The sequence below is a fragment of the Ursus americanus genome, chromosome 32 (assembly GCF_024610735.1).
Source record: "Ursus americanus isolate L20-20 chromosome 32, mUrsAme1.1.p, whole genome shotgun sequence".
Classification (NCBI taxonomy): Eukaryota; Metazoa; Chordata; class Mammalia; order Carnivora; family Ursidae; genus Ursus; species Ursus americanus.
In genome coordinates, this window is record NC_142158.1 from 29,941,859 (window position 1) to 29,958,561 (window position 16,703).

At 37.7% G+C, this 16,703-nt stretch overlaps 1 protein-coding gene across 7 annotated transcripts in view; it reads right to left on the reverse strand.

Moving 5' to 3' along the window:
- ILRUN (inflammation and lipid regulator with UBA-like and NBR1-like domains) overlaps positions 1 to 16,703 on the reverse strand; it is an 85,286-nt gene that overhangs the window by 24,813 nt on the left and 43,770 nt on the right. For 3 of the 7 annotated variants that reach the window (XM_045772071.2, XM_087858146.1, XM_087858147.1), the window contains one exon: positions 2,071 to 2,130. The exons of the other annotated variants lie outside the window; for them this stretch is intronic. In XM_045772071.2, coding sequence (XP_045628027.1) covers positions 2,071 to 2,130 — 60 coding nt within the window. The remainder of the gene's footprint in view (positions 1 to 2,070; positions 2,131 to 16,703) is intronic. 7 annotated transcript variants of the gene reach the window in all.

A 16,703-nucleotide genomic window follows, 5' to 3' on the forward strand; every position in this document is an offset into this window, starting at 1 on the left:
AAGCAGAAAAGACCTCCTTACTTAGGCAAGTTAACATTTAATGCCGTAATTTAAAAAATCAATTACTTTGATAAGATTGGGCATTAACTTGTCAGTGACCACCACCTGTGGCATGGAAGACAACACAACAAACAGTAACCAGTGATATTACTTTATAGCAGTCTGCTCTGCAGACCACCTACATCAACATCATGGGGCTTGCGTGTGAAAAATACAGATTCTTGGGCCCCTAACTACAATGAACTAAAATAGGTTTCATATATGAAATCTAAGAGTTTAGGATACCTGTAAGGGTATATAACCTTAAACTGTCCTTCCTCGATCATTAGTTTCACTGAAAGCAACTAGAGCACCAACTCCTTCCTCTAAAAACTAGCAATTAAAGGTAAAGAATAAAGCATTTAATCTAGCCTTATTATAAAACTGAATTTCAGAATGTCATTGTTGATGAAGAAAACTTTTTTTTTTTTATCCCAGAACTACTCCAGCTAATGTATGTAGAAGAAATAATCACTTTGTAACCCCTGACAAAATGATTCAGGCAATAATCATCAATGAATGAAACCATTAGGCAAAGGCTGGTTGACCCGGAGGACCTCTGCAATGGAGGGATCAGGCTATCACTACTTGAACCCTTTGATTGCTCTTAGCATCACTAAAGCAATAACAATTTTCAATAGCCAAAACAATTTTGAAAAAGAAGGAAGCTGGAAGTCTCACAATTCCTGATTTCACAACTTATCATAGCACTACAATAATCAAAACAGTGTGGTATTGTTAAAAAGATATACAGACCAACAGAAGAGAAGAGAGTTCAGAAACAAACTCTCACATATATGGTCAAATGATTTCTGACAAAACAGGCAAAGCCATTCAAAGCGGAAAGGACAGTCTTTTCAACAAATGGTATTGGGAAAACTGAATATCATATGCAAAATAATAAAGTTTGACACTTACCTCATACCATTCACAAAAATTAACTCAAAATGGATCAAAGACCTAAACATCACAGCCTAAACTATAAAACTCTTAGAAGAAAACAGAGAGAGGAAGCTCCATGACATTGGATTTGGAAATCATTTCCTGGATATGACAAAAAAAAGCACAGGCAACCAAAGAAAAAATACATTGGACTACATCAAATTAAAACCTTTGTGTATCAAAGGACACAACAAAGTGAAAAGGCAACCCAGAGAAGAGAGAAAGTATGTACAAACTGCGTATTTCATAAGGGGTTAATACCCAGAATATATAAAGAACTACTACTGAAAAAACCCCCAAAACCTGGGGTACCCGGAGGGCTCAGTCAGTTAAGCGTCTGCCTTTGGCTCAGGTCATGGTCTCAGGGTCCAGGATGGAGCCCCGTATCAGGCCCCCTGCTCAGCCGGGAGTCTGTTTCTCCCTCTTCCTCTGCCCCTCCACCCACTTGTGCTCACTCTCAATTTCTCTCACAAATAAATAAAATCTTTAAAAAAAGAAAATGATTAAAAAATGACTTGAATAGGCAAGCTGAATGGGCAACAAGCACATGAAAAGATGCTCAACATCACTAATCATTAGGGAAATGCAGATCAAAACTACGAGATACCACCTCACACCCATTAGGATGCCTACTATCAAAAAACAGAAAATAACAAGTGTTGGCAAGGATGTGGAGAAATTGGAACTCTTGTGCACTGTTGGTGGGAGAGTAAAATGGTATAGTCGCTATGAAAACAGTACATCGGTTCCTCAAAAAATTAAAAATACAACTGTCATATGGTTCAGCAATTCCACTTCTAGGTAGATCCCCAAAGAACTAAAAGTAGGCTCTCAAAGAAATATTTCTATACCCATATTCACAGCACATTATTCGTAATATCAAAAGGTAGAAGCAATCCAAGTGTCCAAAGATGTATGAATGCATTCTAAAAGTGTGGTATATACATATAATTGAGTATTATTCAACCTTAAAAAGGAAGGAACTTCTGAACCATGCTACAACTTGGATGAACCTTCAGGACATTATGCTAAATGAAATAAGCCAGTCACAAAAGGACAAATACTGTAATATTATATGATACCACTTACATGAGGTACCTAGAAGAGTCAAATTCATAGAGACAGAAAGTAGGATGGCGATGTCAAGGGCTACAGAGAGAAATGAGAAGTTATTATTTCACGGGTACAGAGTTTCAGTTTTGCAAGATAAAAATACTAGAGGTAGATGGTGATGACGGTTGCATAACAATGTGAATGTACTTAATGCCACTAAATTGTATACTTAAAAATGGTTAAGATGGTAAATTTTGTTAACGCGTATTTCACCACAATTAAAACAAATAAGCAAAAAATATCCTGAGGCCGAGTAACTTTAAGTCAGTCCTTGTTCAAGGCCAATCAGTAATATATTATGTGGCAGAATTAAAAACAAGAACAGAAGTCAGCTCTTTTGAATCCTAATCTAGCGCTTATCTGCAACACCATGCAGCACTCCCACCCCTGGTCAGTTTTAAGTGTTCCACCAACGAGGAAATAGATAATAGTTAACGGGGAGACAACTATTCTTTTTTTTTTTTTTTTTAAAGATTTTATTTATTTATTTGACAGAGATAGAGACAGCCAGCGAGAGAGGGAACACAAGTAGGGGGAGTGGGAGAGGAAGAAGCAGGCTCATAGTGGAGGAGCCTGACGTGGGGCTCGATTCCGTAACGCCGGGATCACGCCCTGAGCCAAAGGCAGACGCTTAACCGCTGTGCCACCCAGGCGCCCCCGGAGACAACTATTCTTGGCAGAAGAGATGGAAATATTAACATCCTCATTACTTAAACTTCTATAGCTTACTAATAAAGCATAATCTGAGTGGGTAATAGCACAACTGCAGAAAATTAAGATAGATTTCAAGTACACTGAAGCAACTTAAAGTACTAATTTAAATTTAAGTACAATTAGGTTTAAGAATAATGCAGGGAACCAAAACTATAGCTACAGCACATTAATAGCCAAACTTAAGAAACGGGCATAAAAATACACAGATTAACCTGACATTTTAACAATCATTTTGGCAGTTATGTTGAAAAGCACTTAAATGTAACACTGGATAAAAGGACTTAATATTTAAATATTATCCATTTTATATGCAAATAGGTAGAAAGATGGCTGGTGTTCTTATTGTTTCACTACTACTGCTGAATTTCTCAACCAGTCTGACTGGGACACACTTGGAACTTCTTGGTATTTACAGTTATTTTTATCAAAGGATAGTGTAAAATAGAAATATGTGAGCATAAGTACTTCCAAGTAAGTATTTAGTTCATCAGAAAGTCAAATTTTAAGACTACCAACTGACTTACCTAATTCAAACTTAAATATCTTTTTTTAAAAAAGGCCATTCCTCTTTGTACACATGCTTCTAAGATGAAGTTTAATTAAGGACTCTGATACCTTTCTATGGAGTTACTACGTATGTTTTGAATACTTTAAGCATAACAAGACATAGGCCCCATTTGTCTTTTTTGGAAATTCAAACCTTATCTTTGAAGTAATTATGGATAAAAAGTATAAAACAGCATTACTGATGGTAACTAGTTATTCCTGGTGAAAGCTTTTCTGTCCTAGAGATCTGGTAATACACTACAGTAACTCTGCTCTCCCTTCCCCCTCCTCCTAAAAGAGGACAGGCTTTGTTTCTGGCTTCAGAGAAACTGCTGCCTGTCAACATCACCACCCAAGCAGGGCCAATGCAAGAACCAGCAAAACAAAACCCCTCCCCCTCAACGTTCTCTCCGAAGAGAATTACATTACAGACATCACGTGAATTCACTGACAAGTCAGAGTCAAAGACAGTGACAAAGCAGAACTTTCTAAATGTTTCTTCATTCTCCTCCTCTGCGCATTTTTCACTTTCTCCTTCATTTCTTTGGTCTGGCACAACTTGCACGAGCACCCTGTCCTCTTCATTTCCATTGCAGCCTCTTAATAGGCCAAATTATCTTCCTGGCTCAGATGTGGGCAGAGAGCTTTGGAGAAATGAATGAGTACTCATCCCTAAACTGAAGTAGGTCTAGCAACGTCCACACACGAGGGATCTTAGGGCTCACTCACGACCATCTGGACTTCTCAATCCTACAAAAGAAAGTCAATCTCCCCACTCGCTCACATCTGAGGTACATAGCATATAAAGATGCCCCTCTTTGGCCCCTTAGTCTGGGCCATGACGGCCTGCTACTCATCTCTCTTCCAGATGACTGGTGGTGTAAATATTCCTCAGAGTACACACCTCCAATCCATTTCCCATTCTGTCCCACACAGAACCCTCACTCATGCCAAACTGCACAAGTCACACTCAACCAGAGTTTATGCTTATTTTATTGCAGTCTGGAAATGTGGTGCCTTTTTCCCCGCCACCAATCTGAATCTATTTAGTTAAAATAAGGTTATTTTCTAATGTTTATTATTAAGAAGCATTTTTATAGACTTTACTATTTTTCCAGACTTTATTTTTCAGAGCAGTTTTCAGGTTCACAGCAAAACTGGGAAGAAGCATGTACACTCTCTGCACATATGTACAGCCTCCTCCACTATCAACAGTCCACACCAAAGTGACACTTTTTATAATCAATGAACCCACACAGGCACAGCACTATGACCCAAGTCCATAGTTTATATTAGAGGTCACCTTGGTGTTGTACATTCCATGGGTTTTGATAAACGCATAATGATGTGTATCCACCACTATGGTACCATACAGAATAACTTCACCGTCCTAAAAATCCTCTGTGTTCTGCCTATTCATCCCTCCCTCCCCCAAACCCTGGCCATCACTGATCTTTTTAATGTCTCCAGTTTTGCCTTTTCCAGAATGTCATATAGGAATTACACAGGATGTAGCCTTTTCAAATCGGCTTCTTTCACTTCGAGATATGCATTTAAAGTTTCTCCATGCCTTTTCATGGACTGAAAGCTCATTTCTTTTTAGTTCTGGAAGTATTCCATTGTCTGGATGTACCTCAGTTTATTTACTCATTTACCTACTGATAGACATCTTGGTTGCTTCCAAGTTTTTGCAATTATGAATAAAACAGTTATAAACACAGCAGGAGTATTTTAGTTTTATAAGAAACTGCCAAACTGCCTTCCAAAAGCGACTGTACATTCACTGTGCATTCACGCCCACAATAAGTGAGAGTTCCTGTGGCTTCACATCCTCACCAGCACTTGGTGTTGTCAATATTCTGGATTTGGGGCATTCTAATAGGTGGATACTAGCAACTTGCTTTAATTTAATTTACAATTCTCTGACATGATAATGAACATCTTTTCATATACTTATATGTGACCTGTATACCTTCTCTGGTGCGATATCTATTTTACATGTAGGTTTATGACACATTTTGAGTTAATTTTTGCAAAGAATATAAGGTCTGTGTCTAGATTCATTTCTTTGCATGTCGACACCTAGTTGATCCAGCACTATCTGTTGAAAGACTATCTTTTCTCCATTGTCTTTGCTTCTTTATCAAAGATCAGCTGACTCTATTTGTATCCATTTCTGGACTTTCTATTCTGTTCTATTGATCTATTTCTTTCTTCTTTCACCAATACCAAATGGTCTTGATCACCGTGGCTTTACATAGCAAGTCTTGAAGTCAGGGAGTGTCATTTCTCCACCTTTCTCTTTCTCCAATGTGAGCTGGCTATTCTGGGTCTTTTGCATCTTCATATAAAATTTAGGATCAATCAGTTGATATCCACACAAAAACTTGCTGGAATTTTGAATGAGAATGTGTTGAATCTAAGATCAAGCTGGAAAGAAATGGCATCTTGAAGATATTGTCTTTCTACCAGTGAACATGGAAAACCTCTCTAAGACTTACTTAATTCTTTGATTTCTCTCATCAGAGCTGTGTTGTTTTCCTCATATAAACCTTGTTCATATTGTGATAGATTTATACTTAGGTATTTCATTTTGGGGGGAGGCTAACATAAACAGTAATGTGCTTTTAATTTCAAATTCAAGTTGTTCATTGCTAGTATGTAGGAAAGTGGTTGACTTTTACATATTAACTTTGTATCTTGCAACTTTGTTATAATTGCTTATTAGTTCCAAGAGTTTTGTCATTTTTCAGATTATCTACATAATCATGTCATCTGCAAAAAAGTACGGTTTTAGCTCTTCCTTCCCAACCTATATACCTTATTTCTTTTCACTGTCTTATTGCATTAGCTAGAAATTCCAGTATGATGCCTCTTCCTTGCCTTATTTCTGATCTTAGAGGGAAAGTTTCTAATTTCTAACTATTATGATGTTAGCTGGAGGTTTTTTATAGATATTCTTTATCAAGTAGAGAAAATTCCCCTCTATTCATAGTTTTCCAATAGTTTAACCATGAATGGGTGCTGGATTTTGACAAATGGTTTTCCTGCATCTACTGATGAGAACATGTCATTTTTCTTCTTAGCCTCTTGAGGTAATGGATTACATTCATTGATTGTTGAGTGGTGAACCAGACTTGTATATCTGGTATAAATTCTTCTGATCATAGTATGTATAATTATTTTTATACATTGTTGGATTGGGTTTGCTTTATTTCATTAAAAATATTAGCGTCTAGGGGCACCTGGGTGGCTCACTTGGTTAAGCATCTGCCTTCCACTCAGGTCACGATCTCAGGGTCCCATGTCGGGCTCCCTACTCAGCACGGAGTCTGCTTCTCTCTCTGCCCCTCCCCCTGCTTCTGCTCACTCTCTTCCTCTCTAATAAATAAAATCTTTAAAAAAAAAAAAAAAGGATATTAGCATCTATGTTCATGAGAGATAACAGTCTTTGGTCTTCTTTTCTTATAATACCTCTGTCTGATTTTGGTATTAGAATAATGCTGGTCTCACAGAATGAGTTAGGAAGTATTCCCTCTGCTTCTGTCTTCTGGAAGAGATTCTAGATAAGTAGTATAATTTCTTTCTTAAGTGTTTGGTAGAATTCCCAGTAAACCCATCTGAGCCTGGTGCTTTCTGTTTTGTAAGGTTATTGTTGATTCAATTTCTTTAATAGATAAAAGCATACTCATATTTTCTATTTCTTCCTGTGTAAGCTTTGGCAGATTGTATCTTTCAAGGAATTGGTCTATTACATCTAGGCACAGAGTTGCTCATAATATGCCTTTATTATCCTTTTAATGTCCCTGGGATCTGTAGTAATGTTCCTTCTTTCATTTATTTTAGTAATTTGTGTCTTCTTTTTTATCTTAGTTAGCCTGCCTAGAGGGTAATGGATATTTTTTTTTTAAGATTTTATTTATTTATCTGACAGAACAAGAGAGCACAAGCAGGGGGGAGCGGGAGAAGAAGAAGCAGGCTCCCCATTGAGCAGGGACTCTGACGCGGGCTCGATCCCAGCACCCTGGGATCACGCCCTGAGCTGAAGGCAGACTTAACGACTGAGCCACCCAGGAGCCCCTGCCTAACACATTTAGTATTTGATCACTATTTATACACTTTGCCCCACCTCAGCAAAAAGAATCAAGGACCCACAGAGATAGAAAGCACATTAGTGGTTGCCAGAGGCTGTGACAATAGAGAGTGACTGTTTAATGGGTATGGGGTTTCCTTTAGGGGTGCTAAAAATGTGTGGGAACTAAATAGTTGATGACTGCACAATACTGTGCAAGTACTAAATGCCATAAAGTTGTAACTTTAGAATTTTACCGCAATTTTTTTTTTTTTTTTTAAAGAATTATCTAGGGCAGCCAGGGTGGCTCAACTGGTTAAGTGTCTGACTCTTGATTTCAGCTCAGGTCATGACCTCTGGGATGTGAAATCAAGCCCCATGTAGGGCTCCACTCTGGGCATGGAGCCTGCTTAAGATTCTCTCTCTACCTCACCGTCTGCCCCTTCCTGCTCCAGTCTCTGTCTCTCTCCTGCTCTTAAAAAAAAAAAAAAAAGAATTATCTACAAATTTTGATTAATAGTAATCCAATGAAATGGTATTCAACTACTAAAAATTGTGCTTTGGAAGTATTTAATAACAGGAGAATGATCCTAAAATATTAGTGAGTAGGAAAAAAAGTAGTTTACACAACTATCTGTACCATAACATCAAATTTGAAAAATAAATTTTTTTTGTTTTTAATATTGGATACATACATTAACAGTGTTTATATCAGTAAAGAAGAGTAAATGTTTTGTTTTGTTCTTTATATTTTTTGTATTCTCTAAGTTCTATATTTATTTTATTGTCAGAAAAAATACACCTCTTTTTAGGTTTTATTTATTTGACAAAGAGAGAGAGTACAAGCAGGGAGAACAGCAGAGGGAAAGGGAGAAGCAGACTCTCAGCTGAGCAGGGAGCCCAACGTGGGACTCGATCCCAGGACCCAGGGATCATGACCTGAGCTGAAGGCAGATGCTTAACTGACTGAGCCACCCAGGTGCCCCAGAAAAAATATACTTTTAAAAGAATTTAACTGCAAATAACTAATAAGTTTAGTGATATAACAGACTTAAAAGTCCCTCAAATAAGAGAACAGAAAACAAAATGGTTGAACTTAATTCAAATATATCAATAATTACAATAAATGTGAGTAGTCTAAACATACCAATTAGAAGACAGAGATTATCAGACTGGGGGAACAAATGGCCCAACCATACGCTGTCTCCTAGAAATTCCAAATATAAGACATAGGTAGGTTTGAAGTAAAAGGGTGGAAAAGGATATATCATGCAAACCCTAATCAAAGAAAGCTAGAATGGCTATATTAGTATCAGACAAAGTAGACTTCAGAGTGAAGAAAATTACCAGGGAAAAGGGGGACATTACACAATAATAAATGGGTCATTCACTTAGAAGACATAATTTTAAATGTGTATGCACCTAACAACTGAGCTTTAAAATATATGGACCAAACACTGACAGAACTGAAAGAAGAAATACACAAATCAAAAGCTGTACCTGGAGACTTCAACACTTTTTTTTTCCAATAACAGAACTATTAGACCAAACAAACAAGCAAATAATAAAGACACAGAGAAACTGAACATCCTCAACCAACTGGATCTAACTAACATTATACAACACTCCATGCACAACAGCAAAATAAACATTCTTTTAAAGTATGCATGAAATATTCACCAACAAGACAGACCATATCTCCTGGGTCAAAAACGTCTTGACAAATTTAAAAGAACTGAAGTCATATAAACTGTGTTCCCTGACCATAATGGAACGAAACTAGAAATGATTAACAAGATAACAGAAAAACCACCAAACATTTGGGAATAAACAACACACTTCCATATAACCCATGGGTCAAACAGGGAATCTCAAGGGAAATTAGAAAATATTTTCAACTGAGTGAAAATAAAAATACAATGTTTCAAAATCCGTGCTATATAGCTAAAAGTAGTGCTTAGAGGGAAATATACAGTTGCTGTAAAATAAGTGTTTGTGCCCCTGTCCCCAAATTCTTATGTTGAAACCTAATCTTCAATGTGATTCCATGTGGAGGTGGGGCCTAGGGAGATGATTAGGTTGTGAGGGTAGAGCCCTCAAGAATGGGATTACTGCCCTTATAAAAACAAAAAAAAACAAAAAATAAAACCACCCAGAGAGCTCCCTTACCCCTTCTGCCATGTGAGAACATACAAAACAGCCTTCTGTGAACTAGGAAGCAGTCCCTCACCAGACACCAAATCTGCTGGGGTTTTGATCTTAGACTTCCCAGACTCTAGAATGTGGGAAATAAATTGCTGTTGTTTACAACCCACCTAATCTATAGAAGTTTGTTACAGCAGTCCAAACAGGCTAAGAAAAGAGTATTAAACACCTATATTATAAAAGAAAGGTCTCAGGTCAACATTAGCTTCCATCTTAAGAAACTGGTAAAAGAATAAAATAAACCCAAGGGCGCCTGGGTGGCTCAGTCGGTTAGCATCTGCCTTCAGCTCAGGTCATGATCCCAGGGTCCTGGGATTGAGCCCCACATCAGGCTCCCTGCTCAGCGGGGAGTATGCTTCTCCCTCTCCCTCTGCTGCTCCCTCTGCTTGTGCTCTCTCGCTCTGTCAAATAAATAAATAAAATCTTTAAAAAAAAAGAATAAAATAAATCCATATCAAGCAGAAGGGACAAATAATATTAAAGGCAGAAATCCATATAATTGAAAACAGAAAAAGAAAGAAAAGTCAATGAAACTAAAGGCTGTTTTTCTGAAAAGAACAATAAAATTAAAAAATCTATCAAGAAAAAAGGAGAAGGAAACAAAACATCAAGAATGAGAGAAGAGGGGCGCCTGGGTGGCTCAGCTGGTAAGCATCCGACTCTTGATTTTGGCTCGTCACAATCTCAGGGTTGTGGAATCAAGCCCCATGTTGGGCTCTGCCCTCAGCGTGGAGTCTGCTTGTCCTTCTCCCTCTGTTCCTCCCCCCAGGTGCATGCACTCTCTCTCTCTCTCTCAAATAAATAAATAAATAAATAAATAAATAAATAAATAAATAAAATCTTAAAAAAGAAGAAAGAATGAGAGATTATCACTACAGACAGAGAAAGCATTAAAATAACAAAGGGTACTACAAACAACTCTATAAGCAAAAATTTGACAATTTAGTGTAAATGACCAATTCCTTGAAATTACCTAAAGTCACGCAAGAGGAAATAGATAACCTGAACAGATCTATAACTATGAAAATAAACGGAATTAGTAATTTTAAATTTTCCAAAAAAGAACCCTCCCAGATGGTTTCACTGACGAATTCCTTAAAAGAAGACCACCACCAATCCTATACAATTTCTTAAAGGAAAAAAACAATAGTACAACATACTAGAGTTTATAGAGTGGCGCTGTCCAATGAGGCAGGTTACTGGCCACATGTAGCCACTGATTACCCAAAATGTGGCTACAGCCTCATGTTGAAATAATCTTATTTTGGCTATACGGACTAACATAAAACGTATTATTAAACATTTAAAAAAATGATTTTACTTATTTGAGAGGAGGGAGAGAGAGAGCAAGAACACAAGAGCAGGGGGAGGGAGAAGCAGACTCCCTGCCGAGCAGGGAGCCCAATGCGGGGCTCAGTGCCAGGACACTGGGATCATGACCCAAGCTGAAGGCAGATGCTCAACTGACTGAGCCACTCGGATGCCCCTATTATTAAACATTTTTAAAAATCTTGAAATAAGACTTAGGTCAGAAATGGGATTTGTTTTCTTAATCACTTCTGATTTCTAAGCATAAAAGAGAAATTAAAACTAAAAAGGAAAAATGACTTTGAAGCTACTACTAAGCCACAGCTTAGCCCGCATTAGAATTCAATTGCTCTCAAAACCATCTCAGAACAAAGTACAAGCAAAACTCTTAGAAATCAAGAAAGGGGGCACCTGGGTGGCCCAGTCGTTTGAGTGTCTGACTCTTGGTTCCAGCTCGGGTCCTGATCTTGGGGTTGTGGGATTGAGACCTGCGGTGTGTTCCCTGCTCAATGCAGAGTCCGCTTGGGATTCTCTCTCCCTCTTCCTCTGCCCCTCCCACTTGTGCTCTCTCTCTCTCACACACAAATAAATAATCTTTAAAAAAAAAAAAAAAAAGGAAATCAAGAGGGAACTAGAAGGACACTGATCACTACAAAGCAAAATCCAGAGGTTAACAGGTGTACACAGCATTCCTTTCTAGAGCCCAAAGGTCCAATATTGACATTCTCTTTGTAAAGAAAGGGAATCATAAGTTCTGCAAAGAAAAAAGGAGAAAAATAAAGAAAGCTTTTTAAAAAGTGCTTTTTTTTTTTTTTCAAGATAAAGATTGTAGAATGAACTAATTTCTAAGTGATAAATATCCTTGCTATTTCAAGGAGAAACCCCTTAGAGTATTACAGGGCTAGTGTCAAAGCATCATTATAGGAACAGAATGCATTTGCTTTTCAGTAAGGAGACATCCTCTTCAAAGATTCCCACCTTAACTACAAGACTAATGGGAGGTTTCTAAAAATAAAGTAAGGGCTACATTCTGAGCAGTAATTAAGGAATTGCATCTGAAAAATTAAGATATCAGACAAAGCTTAAGAGACCAATACATTGATCATTTTAGACACTAAACAGTCTGTTACACACAATTTTCAGGTTTACAGTACATACTGATAAATTAGGTATTCAACATGATTTGAATGGAAAGCAATTATGCTTGCTTCCTTACTTTTGTAAGAGATATAATCTGGCCTCATTCAGTAGAAACCATACACTGTACTGCACTTACTAAAATTTCCCATCACACAATAAAATTCAGTAAAACCTTAAAAATTTCTTAGGTAAAGCAATTTCAGATATATGTACACATTTTTTTTGCAAAGGAAAAATGTACGTATCCCTCCATTGTTTTTTCCTCATTTTTTACTATTTCTGAAATTAAGAGAATCATATAACCAAATGTGTTCATTTAATACAATGGCGCTACCTCTCTTCCTTGCAAGAAAGGTAATCATTAAACCAATGATGCATATTAAAATTACTATCACCTAAGACTCAGAGAAATGCAGTTGTTATGTGTGTTACTATGTTGGGTTATACTAAGTACCTAAACACTTTTTAACTAGATCCAGCCCCAGCTATAGCCCTTACCAACGCATACGCACAAAAAGTTAAAGATTCTACATACATATTTTTTTAAAGCAAATTACGCTTGAGTATTTAATCTTTAAAATTGTTAGGGATTTTAGAACTATTTCTTTTCTTTTTAACAAGAAGTATACTCATATTTTAAGAAAGAATTATATTTGGTTAAAAACATTTTTAAGGAACTGTCAATCCCCAAATTTTGAATCCTTGAAACCTAACATTCCAGATCAGGGAAGTTTCTGTTAACCAAAGGGCTTTAGCTACCATAAGAAAAAAAGATGCTGCTTTCAAATTATATTTTCCCTTCTATCAAATAATAAAACTAATTATGAAGCAAACTGCTAGCACTAACACCACACATTAGAACTACTCACAGTTGAATTTCCAAGTAGTTACAACATTTGATGCTTCATACTTGGACATGCAAATATTTTATTACTACCCTTTATAGACTGATCACTGTTTCAACTGATTTCTTGATTTTCTAGGCTCCAAACAGGTTCATGACACACATATGTGCATTTCAGAGGTTAATCTGAACAGTACAGCCATTTCACATTGCCTTTGACTCATGCGGAACCACCCAGACACAACCACCAAATAATTACCACCATCTGATGGCACTATTACCAACAGCAGGCTTCCTTCTCTGAAGCTGAAACAGCACATCACCTTATACACTTAATATAAACCTTGCAACATAAAGATATTTAAGGATTTCAGATTCATTTACATTTGAAATGTCCCTTCTAAAAATAAAAACATTTCCCACACAAGTCACAATCAGCTTAGGCTAGCATTTCTTCAAAAAAGAAATCTGTTGTTCTCAAGTGCTACTCATATTTCTGATATTACAGAATTCTACAGACCAGAACTGAAACACAGAGTGCCTTATTGAGGATCTTCTAGAAGCAAATGAGGCAACCTTTTGAGTCCAACATATAAAAGAGAGAAGTTCTAATGTAAGGTCAACTAAATAGACATTTTTCCAAAGGCGGCATCCAGATGGCCAACAAACACATGAAAAGATCATCAGGAAAACACAAATCAAAGCCACAACATAGTACCATCACACACCTGTCAGAATGGCTACTATCAAAAAGACTAGAAATATCAAGTTTGTTTTTTTTTTTTAAAGTAGACTCCATGTCTAATATGGGGCTCAAACTCATAACCCCAAGATGAAGAGTCGCATGCTCTACCGACTAAGCCAGCCAGGTACCCTAAGAAATATCAAGTTTTGATGAGGATGTGGAGAAAAGGGGAACCCTTATACGCTGCTGGGAATGTAAACTGATGCAGCCGCTAAGGAAAACAGTATGGAGGTGCTTCACAGAACTAAAAATAGAACTACCATACCATCCAGCAGGTATTCATCCAAAAAGAAAAAAAAAAACAACAAACCCACTACCTTGAAAAGACATACACACCCCTATGTTCACTGCAGCATTATTTATAATAGCCAAGTCAATCAACAGATGAATGGGTAAAGAAGATGTGATACACACACACACACACACACACGCAATTACTCAGCCATAAAAAAAAGAACGAAATCTTGCCATATGCACAACACGGATGGACCTAAAGGGTACTATGCTAAGTGAAATAAATCAGACAATGACAAGTACCATATGATTTCATTTATATGTAGAATCTAGAAACAAAACAATTTAACAAAGAAAACAAAACAGACAAACTCACAGATACAAAGAACTCATGGGTGCCAAAGGGGAGGGTAGTGGAGGGATGCACAAGATAGGTAAAGGGGATTAAGAGCTCTTCCAGTAATAACATAAATAACACACAGGGATGTAATGTACAACACAGGGAATATAATCAATAATGTCGTAGCAACTTTGCATGGTGACAGATGGTAACTAGAATTACTGTGGTAACCACTTCATACTGTATATAAATATCAAATCACTATGTTGTACACCTGAAACTAAAACAACAGTATGTTAATTATTCTTCAATTAAAAAAAGAAAGAAAAAAAGGTGGGTTCAGTAGGAAGAGGGAAAGAGAACTGGCAAGAATGCCAAGTAAAACAGAACCTAAATGGAAGACACAAGTGCGGAATCCAGAGGAAGTCCGTATGAAAGGAGAGCTTCTTTTAACAACACTGATCAGTTAAAATACAGGAGAAGAATGAGGAGCGACAGTCCTGCATCACCCGGCTAGGAAGGACACTCCATAACTGGAGGAGGTGGAAGAAGAACTTAAAAAAAGTTTTAGGAAATAAACAGTGTGGTTTATATAGAGAACCCAGTAAGTTTTCTAACATGGGGGACACACTATGGTTTAGGAGCTTAATAGGGAAAGTTCTGGGGATACCTGAGTGGCGCAGCTGGTTAAGCGTCCAACTCTTGGTTTCGGCTCAGGTTGTGATCTCAGGGTTGTGAGATTGAGCCCCCGTATCAGGCTCCCTGCTTCGTGGGGAGTCTGCTTGAGATTTTCTCTCTCCCTTTCCCTCTGCTCCCCCACCACACCTGCCCTCTCTAAAGCAAATAAATCTTAAAAAAATATATAAGGAAAGTTCCACTTTTAACCTCTGAGAAACTAAATGAATAATGTGTAAGTATTTAATGTACATGTGCAATATCTCTAGGGACCCATGTGAACTATTAACAGGAAGAGCTACTTCAAGTGGGAGAAACTTTCATCAGCACGTGATGACCACACTATCACTTCATCTCAGCTTACTTCACAACCAGAATGCCTCTCTGACTTAGAAGGAACCATCACAGTGCAGGGGTAAATCTCTCCTACGGAATTCTGGAAGAGGGCACTCTATTATCAGAAGAGAGGAGGCATGTTACCGTTGGTATCAAGACTAAAATAGAGATACTCCTGCTGCTTACTGCTTCCCAAGAGTCAAGTGTCCAAAGTGTTCTTAAGAAGTGTGCATCTTCGGGGCACCTGGGCGGCTCAGTTGTTAAGCATCTGCCTTCGGCCCAGGGCATGATCCCAAGGTCCTGGGATCGAGCCCTGCATCAGGCTCCCTGCTCCGCTGGGAGCCTGCTTCTCCCTCTCCCACTCCCCCTGCTTGTGTTCCCTTTCTTGCTGGCTGTCTCTCTCCCTGTCAAATAAATAAATAAAATCTTAAAAAAAAAAAAAGTGTGCATCTCCTAGCAGGCAGGAACTCCTTGTGGAACACTGATATTTACCCAACTAAGAGTCGCCTCACCAATATTAACCCTACTCCATTCCTAACTTACTCTGGACATGTGGAGAAGACCTGGGGACTATATACCTCATCCTCCCAAAGCCCTGACAAGTATCCAGACCCTAGAACCAAAGTTTCCTTGTGAACCCCATGTAGTAGTAGGGCCAAATTAACCACAAAGTTCATAAAACTACTTTTCTTAATTTATAATAATAATTTATAACTAATTTACAACTTTCACTGAGCCCTAGACAAATTATTAATTATCTCTGGTCTTCAGTTTCCTCATCCATAAAATATAGCCAATACTTCCTTTATAAAAGGTAATTTATAATGTACAAAGCCCAACACAGTGCCTGACATACAGCAGGTATTAGATAACAGATTGCTTTTACCTAAGAAGCAAAAGTCTGTAAAAAGAAGATAAAAGACAATGCTTGGGCTTGAAAACAAATCTTCCAGGAATCAGATACTTAGTGGTATTCAACCAAGGGGGTTAGAAACGTGTGGCTGAAGAAGAGGGTTGCCGGTAAAGATGAATATGTGAAGCGAAAGTATTTTGTGAGAGAGGGCCAAGGGTCGCATACACATGCCCCACATAATGAAGAACTGTCCATGCAAGACACCAAGAGCACCTCTCCTGAGAGACTCTGGGAGAGCACAACCAATTTAAAACAGGGGAAGGGGACCCACTTTATAAATTATTAAATATAGCAAAAATTCCTCCTGAGGAAGAGAAATGAAATGTAAGTATTATAAAAATAAAGAAAATGATTCTTTCTAGAGAAGACCATCTAAAGACTGTAGAAGAGACCACCCACCAAAAACAAAACAAACAAGCTTTGTTGTTAAGACAGAAAGATGAGACGCAGAGTAGTTACCTAACTTGTTCAAGTTTGTGCCCAGGCAACCTAAGCCTACTTCCCAAACTCTTCCCACTATACCACACTTTATGAGCT